This window comes from Podarcis muralis, chromosome 8 (assembly GCF_964188315.1).
Source record: "Podarcis muralis chromosome 8, rPodMur119.hap1.1, whole genome shotgun sequence".
Taxonomy (NCBI): domain Eukaryota; kingdom Metazoa; phylum Chordata; class Lepidosauria; order Squamata; family Lacertidae; genus Podarcis; species Podarcis muralis.
The window spans coordinates 24,848,036-24,864,349 of record NC_135662.1 but is presented as its reverse complement, the minus strand read 5'-3'; the positions used below and the strand labels follow the sequence as shown (position 1 = coordinate 24,864,349).

Genomic DNA, 16,314 nt, shown 5'->3' with positions numbered 1-16,314 from the left:
ATATTCCTGCATCACAGGGGGCTGGACTAGATGACCCTCAGGTCCCTTACAACTCTACGATTCTAAGACTAAGCAGCACTATTACTATGGCCAAGTAGAATGAACATTGGCCTTCAAGTCAAAATTATATATGTATTTTTAAATTAGCCAGTCAATGTATTTTTTTAAAAAATGATGTGTTGTGTTTTTAACACTGCACACTGCCATGACATTTCATATGGCAGAATAGAAATACTTTTATAATTATCCTTCTGATTGGTTTGTGGCAATATCTACCTTTTACAAATAGTCACACCTCGGGTTACAGACGCTTCAGGTTGTGCGTTTTCAGATTGTGCACCACGCCAAAACCGGAAGTACTGGAATGGGTTACCTTCGGGTTTCGGCACTCATGCATGTGCAGAGGCACGAAATTGCGCTTTGCGCATGCGCAGAAGTGCTGAATCGTGACCCGCACGTGCGCAGACGCGGCACATTACGAATGTGCCTCCCGCAAGGATCACGTTCGCAACCTGAGCGTCCACTGTACTATATCTGTGCTGGGCTGAACTCTGTGCACCTATATATTAGTTGTGCCCTCTTCTAAATACGTTTGTATTTTTTAAAGGATTTTTTATTGGTTTTCATAACCATATACCAAAACTTAACAGAAAAAATCTCCAACAAATTCCCTCCCTCTCTTTCTCACCAGCAAGTCGGTAAGTATTATTGTCTTTATTCTGGGTCTTCTTTTGGTATTTTGTCAGCAGTACAAAATATGCCTGTTTGTATATTTTTAAGATGTAGAATTAGATGTAGGTTTTCTCAACGAAGTTGTCATTTTTGCCACAAAATATGCAATTAAGAAAAACATCTTCAGATTTATTTTATTAACAATTTTTTTTTCTTTTCTTTTACAGTGTTTTCAAGAAAATGCAGAAGTCTTCTTTTTCTGCTTTTGCAACTTTTGTGCAGAACACATCATCTGGCAGGGATACCAGTTTTTCTAAGGAGATATAATTGGGCTGTTTTGGATCATATTGTGCTCTTCCAATGAATTTAAGAAACATGTGTCTTTCTTTGATTCGCAGCAGCTTTGAATTAAAAACCTGAAATGAAAACAAGATCAATGCTAATCACTGAATTTGCCAAGACTGCCCTCCTATGTACACTTACTTGCTAGTAAGACATACTGAAAACAGTAGGAGTAACCTGTTAGCTCAAACCTGCCCACATTTACTGTGTGGCATTTAAGGCTAACAATCATATCTGCAAATTGATGCCATTCTACAATACATTAACCTAGGCCTTTCCATCACACAGTTTGTAGACTACAGAACTTTCCCTTCAATACAGTTCCCAGTTTTCAAACTTCTTCCTATGACTGCAGTTAACTAGGTAGCATCCAAGAGTCTCACCTGAGGAAAATGAACCATCACGCTGTGGGGAATGCCCATGACGTTGTGCACGTAGTCAAAGATCTCTGTTAGCTTCCTTTTGCTTATACCTAAATTCTTGGGGATTCTGTGTGCAATATGCCGAATTTCATTCTTACTAAAACCAAGTTCCAGCTCATACACCTGAAAAAGAGTGATTGCGATGAAGTCGGCTAATGTAGCTTAAAACACATCGGGAAAGAGGGAAATATGTTGATAAGTGATGAGACACAGGAGAGAGACTTCCTTTTATTGTATTGTAGGTTGAAAACTTGCAATAAAATTTCAGGTAAAAAAAGGAGAGGCACTTCTGTAGCAACCTGGAAGCTGCCCAGGCAGCTTATAAAAAAAGAAGCACAAGCACGAAGCCTCCATCACATTTGTGCAAACTGCCAGGCATGAAGCATAGTCAATAGTCTCATACTTACGAGGCCACCACAATTCTTTTCCATAAAGCCTGAAGTCCTCTCTTGTACTAGAGGAACACGCATAACTACTAAATTACATTAGAAGTCTAAAATTGCCATTTTTACTCACGAAAAAGTTCTAATGATCCCTGCTTGTGCCTAAGTCTTTAAAATGCCATTTTGTCATTTGTCCCTTCAAAAACCCAAATAAAATGGCACAAGGAATTTTGGGGGATACTTTGATGACCCTTAGGATCTCATGTCACATACGGTGAAGGAGTATCGCTGAACTGACTGATGCCTCCTCATTCCACTGATTGATGCTTTCCGTCATCAAGAGACACCCTAACTGAATCAGAGTTCCAGTGCTTGAGCAAAGGAACCAGCGGCAACCCTTCTCTCGGATTCCAGCATCCACTTTGATAACGTTTTTAAGTATCAGATTATAAGACCAAGTTATTATTCACGCTACATTTTGCTACCTGACAAGTGTTAAGTAGTCCTGCCGTCTGCGTAACCCTATTTAGGCTGCTGCACTTCTTATATTTCCTGTTACATCTCTTAAAGCTTTTCTAAGGGCTTAAATGGCTAACTACTCTTAAGATACTATCCTAACTTACCTTCAGATTTTCTTTAATAGGCTCAAGACTGCCAGTCAGTAACCTTGGAAGACGAGTTACTACATCTCTGGTCTGTATTTTAAATACAAGGAAGGAAAAAATAATAGTAAGTAAAGTAATGTGTATTAGATAATATCTGCTTAAGATAAAATCAATCTGTATTTGCATTTCTTTACCAGACATTTTTTAAACAGCACTGTATTATTCTATTTGAAAAGGTGTACATTTTCCACTGGGTGAGCAAAAGGCCCTCAATATGTGGCATTTTTCCTGCACAGGGGTATTTTCCCTGCACATGTGGCATTTTCCCTGCACAATAATGTGTGAAGAGACTTATTTATTCTAACAAGATTACAGTCAAACTTCTACTTACGTCCACCTCCGCTTGCGTTCATTTTGCCCAACGTCCGCGGCAAACCCGGAAGTATCCGGTGGGGTTGCCGCCATTTGCGCATGTGCATGAGCGGCGATCGCCGTTCACACATGTGCAGAAGTGGGCAATCGCCACCCGCACCTGTGCACCACGGCGCCTCTCCCAGCGACCCGTTTCGACCTCTGGACGGACCTCCGGAATGGATTATGGTCGCAGGTAGAGGTTCCACTGTACATGCCATCTTGGGCAGGTCACTATTGGAGCAATGCTATGCACCTCTCTGCTGAAGTAAGCCCCACTTTTCAATAGGACATACTCCTGGGTGTGTACAGTATTTCAGCCTGTGTCTCAGGATCAATGAATATATGAATATCTTTCCTTCATGTATATACTGTAGGGTACTGCATGTGTCAGGGGTCGCAAAATGCCCACTTCACAGCCAGAGGGAGCAGAAGATAAGCCCTGCAGTGCTTGGTAGAAGTCTTTCTTTCTTTTTGCTTTGTTTCATGGTCTCTGACCAAGGATAAACTGAAAGATCACCCAAGCCAGTGATGCCACTAATTAATGGAAGCCCAAATTAAGGAACAGATCCAGCCTGGGTGACTCTTTACACAGAGTTTCACCCTTCATGCTGCCTGGAAAAATGTATCCTGAGGATCCAGCCACCACAGGGAAAGGCTTGAGTGGGGTGGAAGGAGTGCTCGTGTGTTCAGACAGCTTCCCTAAGGCTGGCTCCACTCGCCTAAAAGCCTCAGCTCTGTAAGGAGAAACTCCAAAGCTACTTTCTGGAGTTCTGTTTGGGATTGTATGGTTTTTGGCTCTGCCCAGTCTTGGGCTGCTGTTGACCGCCTTCCACTGTTTGCGTTGTGGGTGGGGTATGGCAGCTTTAGGGAACATCAGGTTTCTCCTCTTTAGCCACAGAAGATCCCAGCACCCTCTCAACATTCTGGGGTCCTGGGGCTACTTTTAAGATACGTTCTACCACAGACCAGCCACATACGCTGCACCCATGATAAGCGTGTGTATTTGATAAAACAATTTCAAAAAGGCTTTCGTAGGACAAGTTCTCAACATACTGTGTAGCTCAGGCATGGCCAAACTTGGCCCTCCAGATTTTTTGGGACTACAACTCCCATCATCCCTCGCTAACAGGACCAGTGGTCAGGGATGATGGGAATTGCAGTCCCAAAAACATCTGAAGGGCCAAGTTTGGCCATGCCTGGTGTAGCTGAACCTCCATTCTGTGATCATGTTGACTGAAATTCCAAGTCAATTATTTATCTGTTAGCATAGGCATTAGTCCATGTAAAATTAGTATTTCAGGATAACTAGCAATGAAATTGTAATGGGTGTTCCTCAAACATCTGGATGAACTAGTTTGAACTGTCCACACAAGGTTGTATCTAAGAAGATAATAGTATTTTAGAAGCAGTATTTTAGGTCCCTGTAATGCAAGAGATATTAGCTACCTGCTTGTGGAGTTTGTTTAGTTATTTTAACAATAGGCCCTCTCCCCCAATCACCACGACCCAAGTGAAAACAGAAGGCACCTTTTGTGAATTGAGTCCAAGTTCTTTTTGGAAGAAACCCAGCCTATTATCCAGCCTTTCCACAGAAAAGAGGAGTAAATATGGAGCCCCTGAGACCATCTGTGCAATTGCTTCCTTGCTGAATTTTTTTGATGTTAGATAAGCTACCCTGGAAGAGAGAAAGATCCAAATTAAAATGAGGGAAATAAGAAAGGCCACCATTTATCCAGCTCTGCCAGTTCCTCAGCAGTATGTTTCAAAATGACGGATGTTTTAATAATATTAACAAGCAAAGCTGCCAAGAAGAAGGGTGGAAAAGTCTGCAGGTATGACAAAAGCAAAATACCATGATTTCCAATTAACGTCAAAGAAAATAAACACTCTTGGTGCAAAATATTTTACGCCTGGATTAAGTTAATGATTTCCAGCTGTATTTAAACAAAAATTATGTCAATACCAGCCCATGATCTTATTATCCAAAATGGCTTGCACTGAAAGAAATGTCCACTTTCACAATCAAAACTGGCAATTTAATGAAGGTGATCTGATGAACTAAAGGGCATCTTTAGAAGAAGAAAAAAGTAACCTCAGGAACAATCCTAAAAATCTACATCCTACACTGACATACAGGTGAAGGAGGGAAGCAAATCAGGTTAGATGCCACTACTGTCAATGCTGCCTGCTAAAGACTAGGCCCTTAAAGGCTATGATATGCCTATTTAATCGGAGGGATATAATCCTAGGTTCCCTACCACAGTATACTCCTCTTAGCCGTGTCTCTTTGTTTCTACTGAGAAGGTGAAGGGAGCTGAATGAAACTAGTTGTGCGTTGTGAAATTCTCCCTGTAACCAGGGAGAAGGGGAGCCACAGAGGCAAGATAATGTGAGCTCAGTGGCAGAACATCTGCCTTGAACACAGAAGGTCCCAATTTCAACCCCTAGTACATCCAGGTCAAGCTGGGAGAGACTGCCTGTCTGAAACCCTGGAGAGCTGCTGCCATTCAGTACTGATAATACTGAGAGCAAGATGGATAAATGGTCTGGCTCAGTTATAAGGCAGCTTCCTATGACTTGTTCCCTCCGACCAGCAGGGGGCAACCTTTTGCAGCCCAAGGGCCACATTGCCTTATGGGAAACCTTCTGCAGGCTGTGTATCAGTGGTGGGCAAGGCCAGAGGCAAAAAGTGGATGCAGCAATCCATGCAACTCTTCCTTGTGTATAGTAGGGTACATGATAGCTCAGTTGGTAGAGCATGAAACTCTTAATCTCAGGGCCGTGGGTTCAAACCCCATGTTGGGCAAATGATTCCTGCATTGCAGGGGGTTGGAAGAGACGACCCTTGTGGTCTTTACAATTCTAGCATTCTATGGTTATATAGTAGGCTACTTTCCAGCGATCTAAAAATCAGTGGTTTGCATTTACAACTGATGCCTCTTCATTCAGGCAAGCAAGAAATATTCCCCAGTTCAAAGACACATTCCAAGCAGGGCAAAATCACTCCACGAAGAGCAGAAACAGTGAGGAATGTGTCCTATGGAGAGTCCTGAGGGCCAGATATAGAGAGCTCTGGAGGGCACAACCAGCCCCTAGGCCTGAGGGCCTCCCCCCCGCCTCAGACCATCTTAACATTATGCTCAGATTGTGAACCCCTTTATGGACAGAGACAGAAATATTGGCAAAATGTATATTAGGTACCCTTACCCCATGGAATAGCGGGATACAAACCAAATCAAATATAGTAACACCTATTAATTTAAGGAGGGACTCGGGTGGCGCTGTGGGTAAAACCTCAGCGCCTAGGACTTGCTGATCGTATGGTCGGTGGTTCGAATCCCCGCGGCGGGGTGAGCTCCCGTCGTTCGGTCCCAGCTCCTGCCCACCTAGCAGTTTGAAAGCACTCTTAAGTGCAAGTAGATAAATAGGTACCGCTTTATAGCGGGAAGGTAAACGGCGTTTCCATGTGCTGTGCTGGTGCAGGCTCGCCAGAGCAGCTTCATCACGCTGGCCACGTGACCCGGATGTGTCTTCAGACAGCGCTGGCCCCCGGCCTCTTAAGCGAGATGGGCACACAACCCCAGAGTCGGACACGACTGGCCCGTACGGGCAGGGGTACCTTTACCTATTAATTTAAGGGGTTTATTTCAGATAGGACACAGCTGCATATTTAAGAAATTTATACCCTGCTTTTCTCCGTATGTCTCCTAGCAGCTTGCAAAAGACGCAGTACAGAATAAAGCATACAATATCTCATTGGTGGCTCAGTCACAAGACTAGGAAGCCTGTGCACATCTAACTAGGAGCACAGGATCTAGAGACATACACTGAGTTAGGCAATGCCAAACAAATTATTTTCAGTGTAGCTGTTGCTTCAGCCCAGGTTTACAAAATACCACATCCTGCTTCTATTGCAGCAGCTTATGCTGCCACTACAGGAAGATACAAAACATTTGCATACTACTGCATCTACTTATTTAAAAGCTATCTGAGTTTAGGCAAACATCATTTAGGGTCTGTTATCACAGGAGCAAGAAAGGCCCCTTCTGAAACCCTGGCAGGATGGCTGTTGCCAGTCCATGAAGACAATACTGAGGTAGATGGACCAATGGTATGAGCTGGTATAAGGCAGATTCCTCTGATCCTAATTTTAACAATTAATTTGGTAGGTAACAGATGTAAACATATTTGCAGCAGCACCAGTACAACTGCATGATGGATTTTAAACCTGCTCAGATGCCCCAAATGTCTAAACCCAGCCAATTTTGAATCCTTCTTTCCTATTACAGGTAATTGCATTCTAAGTTCTGGAGAGGCATGTAGGAACTACAACAAAACAGAGCATTGTGGAGTGCTCCTCTTCAGGGTTCCACCCACCATTGTCTTCTTTCAAGATATTCCATTATATTCCCCTGACTCCTCTCCCTTGAACAGTCACCTAACATTTCACGGCCACTAAGTAGAGTAGACTCATTCCTTAGTAGGTAGGGCCTATTCAGGGTTTCCCACCCCAGTTTTCCCCCACCCTTGAATAATTTTTGTTCTTCTGCAGATCTTAGGGTTCACCCAAGCCTGTAAACACTTCTGTCATGCACAGGCATGGTACCCTTTAGGCTACATAAAGATGCACACTTGAAAAATGTTTCATGATTAGTGTACATATTTATGAAGAGATCGTATTGATGCCTCATTTTTAAGAGCCATCATTTCACTGCTCCAGACTGTCTGGGCAAGTTATTGTGTGAGGCCTATGCTGGGTCAATACAATTACTCAACCTGTCTGGTACATAAAGCTTTTTATTGTTCAGCTTTGCATTCTCTCTCTGAAGCGGATACTGGCAATTGCAAAAATGACACTTTTACTTTAGACAAATAGATCTATGCTCCTGTTCATTCTGTTTTAACTGCATTATGTTTAGGATGAAGGTGCTGTGGTCTAAATCACAGAGCTTAGGGCTTCCTAATCAGAAGGTTGGCGGTTTGAATCCCTTGGCGACGGGGTGAGCTCCCGTTGCTTGGTCCCAGCTCCTGCCAACCTAGCAGTTCAAAAGCACGTCAAAGTGCAAGTAGATAAATAGGTACTACACCAGCGTGAAGCTAAATGGCGTTTCCGTGCGCTGCTCTAGTTTGCCAGAAGCGGCTTAGTCATGCTGGCCACATGACCCAGAAGCTGTCTGCGGATAAACGCCGGCTCCCTCGGCATGTAAAGCGAGATGAGCGCCGCAACCCCAGAGTCGTCTGCGACTGGACTTAACGGTTGACCAGAACAGTCAATTAATAACAAGCCTTCAAGAGGAACGATGAGACAGGAGAAATGCATTTCTAACCAACTTCCTACTTTCCCCATTTATTTTCTACCACTCCACCCTGCCCAACAGCCTCTGGGAATAATTCCAATGACAAAGAATGTTTGAATTTTAATTCCACTCCCACAACACCCTTTTTTGTGTAGCTGCCCCTACACCTAGGTTCATGTTTAGGACACAAGATTAATTCTAATCCTCCTTACTTGAGAAAGCTGTCCTTTAGCTTAGCTGGTGTCTACATAAAGCTAAACTGTTCTGACAACTGCCATGTTCAGAAGAATGTCTGGAACAAAATTCTGCAGTTATGATTCTAAATACTTTGCTATTTCTGTTGAAAACAGACCAAGTATCTCCCACGCCCAGCTTCAGAAAATGTCCCAATGAAAGCAAAACCTATGTATGAAAAAGGTTTGCTCATTCTGGGACTCCATTTGGAAATAATAATTTTCAATAATGGAGTCTGACCACCTTCTGGATAGCATAATCAGCATCTGCTGATGCTGAACACTTGAAATTGTGGAATAGGATCACCAGCAATCCTTCCCCTACTACAACATTTGAGTGAGAAGGACAGCTTAAGCAGACTGTACAAATTCCCTAAAGCAAAGTAACATATTTCAGGCATACACACACATGAAATATATGAATATTTCAGGCATGTGGATAGATGAGAGATGATAGATAGATGAGAGAGAACAAGATAACAGATTGATGAATACAGAAGTCATTTTACCTTGTCTTTAGATCTTCCACTTCTTCTCTGAAAATATAGGGATTTCTTGTGATAAATGGCCCAAGCTGCTTATCTTCCAAGCCAACATCCTTGAGAAACAGGATGATGTTTTTTATATCTTTTTCAAAGTCCAACTTGAGAAGTAGCTGGCCTGCAGCTGAACGTTTTTCCACTTTGGACAAATCAACTCCTGTAGCACATTCAAACATAAATTTAGTGGGATGCTTAATGAAAAATTCTGGATTTCTAATAGTGTAAGAATGTACAAGTTCACGCAAAGCGTCTTTAATGCTTTTTTATGGTATGTAGCAATGTTATCTAGTGCTGCCAAAAGGAGCTATGATACAGCAGCTCTGTACTACTGAGGATAATGGCAGAATGGACTCAAAGGCTGCCCTCAAGTTTTTACTTACTGGGGTTTTAAAATCTGCAACAAACAATCATATAATTGTGGACTGATTGAATGGGTTGGTTTCACTCTCTAGAACATTTCTCTGTGCCTCTCCATATGTTGTTGGACTATAATTTCCATCATTCTTGACTACTAGCCACCCTGGCTGGAGCTGATGGGATTTGAAGTCCCTGCCTGGAGAGCCATGCATTTCTCATCCCTGTTCCAGATGAAGCCATTCAGAAAAATGCTGTCATAGGCATCTTGCAATTCAACACAGTACTTTTGCAAATCCGAAGCTGCAAATCTTAAGGTCCACGTGGCTAAAATGAAGCCGTTCTAAGCAAGTTCTCATTTTTCACCGATTCCTCACAGTTCACACCGACCTGCTTCCTGCCCTTGAAAAACGTGAAAGATGCTTTTGCAGTGCTTTGCATTTTCCTATCCGCACTATACCCTTCTTGCTTTGTGGTCTATATTTTTGAATACAGGGATAGCCAACATGGTGCTTGGACCGCAACTGCCCAAGCACTACGGTCAGTGATGATGGGAGCTGCAGGTTCAACATCTGAAGGGCACGGCTACCTCTGCTCTATACATTCGGCTGCTATCATGCTGTGCATGCAAAACCATTTTTTGCCATTTTACTGTATCAAAAGCAAATAATGACTTTGTATGCACAGCATCATGATCTAGGAAGAGAAGGCTGAAGAGTCTTTAGCATATCTTGAAGAACCTGCTATGCTTACCTAAAAGCACCAGCTTCTGCAGTGTTTCTGAATGATCGACATAATCTTGAAGCGTGAACGATTCAAAAGGAAGTGATGGCTCAGCCCTGATCTGAAGAGCCTCATCTTCCGAAACTTCCTCAAAAGGGGATGAAGGCAAAGTGTCTTCTAATCCTGAAGGTCGTTAAGGAAAAAGAACCACTGAGAAAACAACAGATGTAACATTTTCTCTCTCCCTCTGTGTGTGGCGTTTACCTTCACAGAGGCCAGGGGGAATACAATTCCACTAATTCCGGGAAGGGAAATTTCACAATTTAAATTTAGAGCTAGAGTGATTATCAGCTTTCTGACAGTGAGATCTTCTGCTATGCAACACTTACCGAGAAAAAATGAGCATAAGGACAGAAAATAGACACTGAACTGGGAATGGGTTAAGTTACTGTCACATTATTTCATTATTGTGGACAATTCACAAGTGTTCACTGATCCTATTGTTCCTGTTTGTCTCACTTTCAATAGTAAGTGCGATATTACTGTTCAAAGCAACAGAAGAATAACAACAGCAGGTGGAGCCCTGAGGCAGACAATGCATAGTTATTGAGGAGTCCTATCCTATGTATTCCAAACAGGGATGGCTGTATCTGCCATTTTCAAGTTCTCTCAGTTTCTCATTTCCCAATCTTAATTAAGTCCCCTGTATTTCCGTATCAGTTTGCTTTTTTTAAAAAAAGTCCTCATGATAATACACATTGTTATATACAATTATGCCTAACTATACACGTTTCTGCAAAGGAATGCTGCCTAATATATCATTATTTTCTCCTATATAAGCATTTATACACCATTTGCCCTAGAATATGCACTTCTGTACACATTATTTGACAGGAGAACTGCATTTCAAAATTTAGAGAAGGACGGTGTGAGGAAGGACTGCGTTTCGGTTCATGTATTGTTTCAGAAAGTACAAATTAATTATGTTCACCTAAAGGCGAATTGAATCAAATTCCGCCCCCTCCCATCCCTGATTCTAGAAGGGTAGCAGACTATAATATAAAGGTGAACATTTAGAATGCTGGTGGGCAAGGGACAAAAATCACAGGGACTGTTCTTTTGTTGTGCTGCCGTGACCTAAACCATGGTTGGCTTAGCATTACATTTCAAACCTGGGCCCATGGTTTGCCTCTCTCCAAACAGGCCATAAGCCATAAACCAGGATTTGGATGCAAAGCTAAGCCAAACCAAACCAAACCATGGATTAACTCCCAGCAGTGCAGGAAGAACTGAGCCCTTAAAGAGTTCACTTACAAACAATAATTTGGAAACGCAATCCAATAATTCCAATCCTCTTTACAAGCAAGCAAGCAATGCACAAGAAATGAGGTTAAAAATCTAAATTTTAGATATGGTGTTAGGAGGGTCACAACTTTCATCCTTATTTTATTTGTTACATACCTTCTTCAAGCAATGCTTCGGTATATGAACTGGATAGTATTTCAGTTTCTGGTCTGTTAACTAAGGATGAATTATTATCTGGACTCTGATTCAGTTTAGTGCTTGAACTACAGAATCGTACATGGTTATCAAAAAGCACAGTCTTAGAGTTCTTTAATGCTACTTGACATGAGTATCTGGAAGGACAAAACAATGGCAATCCGGATTGTTGAAGAGAAAGTGTCCATGTTTTGACAGTTTGTTTTCTTAGCTGTTTTGCACTATTCACAACACTGTTTTTCTTTAGCAAGGGGCAACATCTGGATATCTGTCGAGTCAATGAAGCCATCTTAGTCAATATTCTGTCAAAATTGAGAAAGAAAATGGTCAAGGGAACATTCAAACCAATTTTGTATGCACAAAAGTTTACACAGGAACGATTAATGAATTCAATTAATATTTAAGCAGAACTGAAGTGCATTCAGTACCATTTTGCAAAAGTATTATTTCACTATGTTTACCATATAGCAAAGGTCTAAAGCATCCATCCCCAAACTGCTGCCCTCCAGATGTTGGACTACGAGTTCCATCATCCCTAAGCATTAGTCATACTGCCTGTGACTGATGGGAGATGTAGTCTAAAACATCTGCAACATATCAAGCTAGAGAAAGCTGATATAAAGCAATATAATATTACTGTCATGCTGCATAAGTGTAGAGTAGCAATACTTTCTTGAATATGTTTTTGGAATACTCCAACAATCTCTGAGTCCTACACAGCAGCAGGGGTCCCACTGCCAATTCTGGAGCCTCCTGCCTGTGCTACTCTATCCAGCTACTTGCTGTCACTACCCATTTCCCTGTCCTTTCTCAGCAACAATAGGAAGGAAAAGGAATAGCAATAGCAGCCTCCACTCACTCGCCCTCCATTCCTCTGGGTAGTGATACAGATCAGCTCCACAACAGGTAGGAGACAACTGCAAGCAAATGGATATTGGCAGGAGGACATGGATCCATTCAAGAAAAAGTGCCCACTGAGGACATGAGTACCTTTAGAACTTGCCCAAACCTCCCCGTACAGAACCCCTGGAACACTGCTATACCATAGAACATAAAACAAAAGAAAATGTTAGCTTAAAATACCACAATTTTACATTATTTCAGGTTTGTATATCTCCCCGTGGGGAGTAAGAATTGACTTCAGTAGTCAAGCAAGGACACAGACACACTCTCTCTCTGGCTTTTTTATGTGCCACAAATAAATTATGAACTCTGGTACATTTAGGCTGGCTGGCTAAGATGACTTTCTGCCTGGGGACTGTCAAAAAGAGAAGACTGCTTCCATCATAAGTCCCATCTACACAGCCCCACTCCACAACCTCGGATTCACAAGTATTGTGGGGGTATAACTCCCATCATCCCCCACCCGTAGTTAAAGTGGCTGGAGATGACTGGAAAAGTTGCACCAGGATTTTGCCAAGAGCTGCTCCCTGGTATGGTATCAGGGAAGAACATGGAAAATGCTGTCTGAAAAAATCCCTAGATTTGGTTGTGATATTAATTTGAGTGTCTTTTTGTAAACTGCTGTAAGTGACTCTTGGGGTTCCAAAGAGGGGCACAACTAATCTACGTAGATAACTGCTTGCGTCAGAATTGCAGCTTTAACTTCTATGTAAATATGGACAGAATTGGGCTACACATATCCTGTTGTGCCCAATGGCCCTTGCTCTCAAGGCAGTGGATCCCACAGGATCCCACCTTCATTCTCCCAGCACACGGCTACATAACCTTATGCAGTTTGTCTGGAGAAAGGCCTTAGCTCAATGGTAGAGCCTTGCATGCAAAAGGCCCTAAGTTCAATTCCCTGCATTCTCCAGGTGGAGCTGGGAGAGTGTAGACCAGCTGCTCTCAACCTTGAGTCCCCAGATATTGTTGGGACTATTATCTCATGCAGATGACCACAGTGCCTAGAGACAGATCGGTGGACTGTATATCCTCAGCAGTGACCAAAGGAGAAATGACTGCTGGGAGGAGTGCAGAGAGAAGAAACCCCATGGTGTATTTGAAACCGGATGCCTTCATCTGCCCAAGCTGCAATAGAATACGTCTCTCCCATATTGGTCTGGCACTGTAACTCTCCAACTGTTTGACTTTACCCTGATGAGAGACAATGGAAGAGTGCACCAAGACAGCTGGATGCCAACTAAATTGCAACAGCAACAGCAGCAGCAACAATTTTATTATTTATACCCCATCCATCTGGCTGGGTTTCCCCAGCCATTCTGGGTGGCTTACAGAATATATAAACCATAATAAAGCATCAAACATAAAAAAACTTCCCAATACAGGGCTGCCTTCAGATGTCTTCTAAAAGCTGTATGATATGATAGCTCAGTTGATAGATCATGAGACTCAGTCTCAGGGTCGTGGGTTCGACTCTCAGGCTAGGAGAAACATTCCTGCATTGGGGGGGGGGGTGGATATGTGTGTGAACAAGATGACCCTCAAGGTCCCTTCCAGCTCTGCAATTCCTTGATACCATTCCCATCATCCCTGACCCCTGGGTCCTGCTTGCTAGAGGATGATAGGAGTTGTAGTCCAACCACCTCTGGGAACCCAAAGTTGAGAAAGGCTGGTGCAGACAATACTGAGCTAAATGGACCCAGCAGCCTGACTCTATATAGGGCAGCTGGTTGCAAACCCCACTGAACCCAGAGACCGGGCTTTACTTCCGAGCGAAGCATGCAAACTGATCGGGGCAGAGAACCGAATCGAGATGAACCGAATCAAGAGGCCCTTCGGGGACGCAACAATAGAAGCCGCCGTTCCAAAGGGGATTCCTCGAGGGGAAGATGAACTCGGACCGGCGCCAGGTCCGCAGGGTCCAGCCCCTCGCCCTCCCTGAGGCCCGGCTCTGACAAAGCCTTCTCCGTATTCGCTAAGCGAGGCGTTTACCTGGCGTCCCGCCGGCACCGGGTTGCCCCTGTCAGGAAAGTCCCCGGCTCGCCTCAGCCATGCAGGCCCTCGCCTGCCCCGGACTCGCTGCTGCGGTCGCGCTTCCCGCTCGGGCGAAGGCCTCTGACGCGCGGGAAGGAGGCGAGGCTCCCCAGCCGGCTCCTCCCCGCGGCCTGCGGCGGCCCAGCAAGGCCCGTCCCTCCGTCGCGCCTCCTCTCCCCCCGCGTCCCCTCCTGGGGCCGCCGCGGCGCCGCTGCAGCAGCCTGGCCAGCCGCCCAGCGCGCTCCCTGCCGTCTTTCCACCCCGCGCCGGCTACTTCGGCCGCGGTCGGGCTGAGGCGGCGGGAGCGGGGCGCCCCCGCGGTGGCCGCCGGCGAGGCGAGGAGGAGGCGGAGGCGGCCGCCGGTCGGCGAGGCGATGGCGTCGTACATGGGCAGCCGGACCCTCAGCAAGGACGACGTGAACTACCGGCTTCACTTCCGCATGATCAACGAGCAGCAAGTGGAGGACATCACGCTGGAGTTCTTCTACCGGCCGCACACCATCACCCTGCTCAGCTTCACCATCCTCAGCCTCATGGCCTTCGCCTTCACCAGGTGGGAGAAAAGGGTTGGCGGGCGGGGAGCGCTGTGGGGAGCCGTGTTGCCCCGAGAGGAGAAGCTCGCTTGGGGGAGAAGAAGAAGTAGGGGCTGCGGTGGGTGGGGATGGCGACGGTCAGCCCTGCTGAGGCGGAGAAGGGCTTGGTCCGGTTCACCACCCGAATGAGGAAATCCCTCACGAGTCCTTATGTTCCTCCAGGGAAGAAAGATGGGCTGCGGGTGCCATCGGTTCTTTCTATGCACGTTTATCGAGGTGTAAGTTCCACTAAGGGTTTTTTTTAAAAACCCCTCAAAAAATTAGGCAAGTCCCCCCCACCCCCCCGTTATCTGAGAAAACACAGAATCGCAAAAAAGTACCCTTTTCCGGATGAATTTGCAAACGTGTCAAAATCAATGGAAGCAGCAGAAATTCGTTTTCCTTATTCCCCTGGTGTTTATTTGCTTACTTATTCCCCCCATTGATCAACAGTAATGAATTCCGAAAGGTATTTAAATAGGTAGCATATTCATTCATAGATGTAAATTCGTTCATTTCTGCAGATGCATCAACCCAATTGATGGATTCAAAAAGGTATGGAAGATGAATTTGTTTATAATAAAAAATCATTCATTGGTTTCCCCAGTATACCCAGTGATCAACAACCCAGCCAATCAAATTGAACGAAATACAAATTGATTCCCCCGCCCCGTAAACTCAGTTGATGTAATCCCTAACAGAATTAAAATGAAAACTTTAATTCCTGCCAATACAATATATTCCTATGTATAGAATCAGCATTACCAGTTGCAGACTTCAATGAAATCCCTAATCCCTAAAAGTAAAGCTTTTTATGTATACAGTTAACTTGTTTGCAGTTTTTTATTTATATTTATTATATGTATTTATTCATCTTCTTTATAAGCCAGCAAGCGTGAGCAACAAATGCTATTCAGAACCACAGCCAGCTCCAAAAGATCTGCACACCAAATGACGAGAACACACACAACATAATTGGGCAACCCCAATCCACAGAATTTATCTCAACAAAGCACTATAAACCACCTCCAATAATGCTAAACCTAAGGAATTGAATGCAATTATGAATTAGGATGCAGAAATCCTGCTAATGGTCCACTGCATGGAGCCTGTTAAAATCAAATTAAGGGCCCATCAATAAGTCCTATGTGTAGAAGACCATGAAACCCCGGCACAATGAGTCTCTGCAGACAAAGCTGGGAAGGCAAAGATAGAAAACTAATGCATTGCTATGCCTTGCTGTTGGGCTCTTCTAAATACACCAAGCACTAAGGAAGGAAAGCAAGGAAGCTTACAGGCCAAAGCAGCTGATTCACGT

The 16,314-nt window shown here is 44.0% G+C and overlaps 2 protein-coding genes across 3 annotated transcripts in view; one reads left to right on the top strand and one right to left on the bottom strand.

Annotated features, from left to right (window-relative positions):
• Nucleotides 1-852: 852 nt before the first annotated feature.
• Nucleotides 853-14,523, bottom strand: MTERF3 (mitochondrial transcription termination factor 3). Its single transcript, XM_028736449.2, has 8 exons — nucleotides 14,383-14,523; nucleotides 11,449-11,789; nucleotides 10,018-10,170; nucleotides 8,878-9,067; nucleotides 4,366-4,513; nucleotides 2,443-2,514; nucleotides 1,398-1,559; nucleotides 853-1,088 (listed from the first exon to the last, which is right to left on the bottom strand). Exons 2-8 carry the CDS (start codon nucleotides 11,774-11,776, stop codon nucleotides 894-896), a joined length of 1,248 nt encoding a protein of 415 aa, XP_028592282.2. The 5' UTR covers nucleotides 11,777-11,789; nucleotides 14,383-14,523; the 3' UTR covers nucleotides 853-893.
• PTDSS1 (phosphatidylserine synthase 1) overlaps nucleotides 14,442-16,314 on the top strand; it is a 37,612-nt gene continuing 35,739 nt past the window's right edge. Inside the window, exons 1-2 of one of the 2 annotated variants that reach the window (XM_077932835.1) lie at nucleotides 14,840-14,977; nucleotides 15,521-15,551. In XM_077932835.1, the coding sequence (XP_077788961.1) occupies nucleotides 15,538-15,551 (14 nt within the window). In that variant the 5' untranslated portion in view covers nucleotides 14,840-14,977; nucleotides 15,521-15,537. Of the gene's footprint in view, nucleotides 14,978-15,520; nucleotides 15,552-16,314 lie in introns of both variants that reach the window. The other variant, XM_028736448.2, reaches the window with a different exon arrangement.

Coding starts and splice junctions, on each gene's coding strand:
- MTERF3 (XM_028736449.2), bottom strand. CDS start 11,776: ATGGCTTCATTGACTCGACAGATATCCAGATGTTGCCCCTTGCTAAAG. Junction 10,171..11,448: donor CGAAGCATTGCTTGAAGAAG/GTATGTAACAAA, acceptor AACGACCTTCAG/GATTAGAAGACACTTTGCCT. Junction 9,068..10,017: donor GCAGAAGCTGGTGCTTTTAG/GTAAGCATAGCA, acceptor AATGTGCTACAG/GAGTTGATTTGTCCAAAGTG.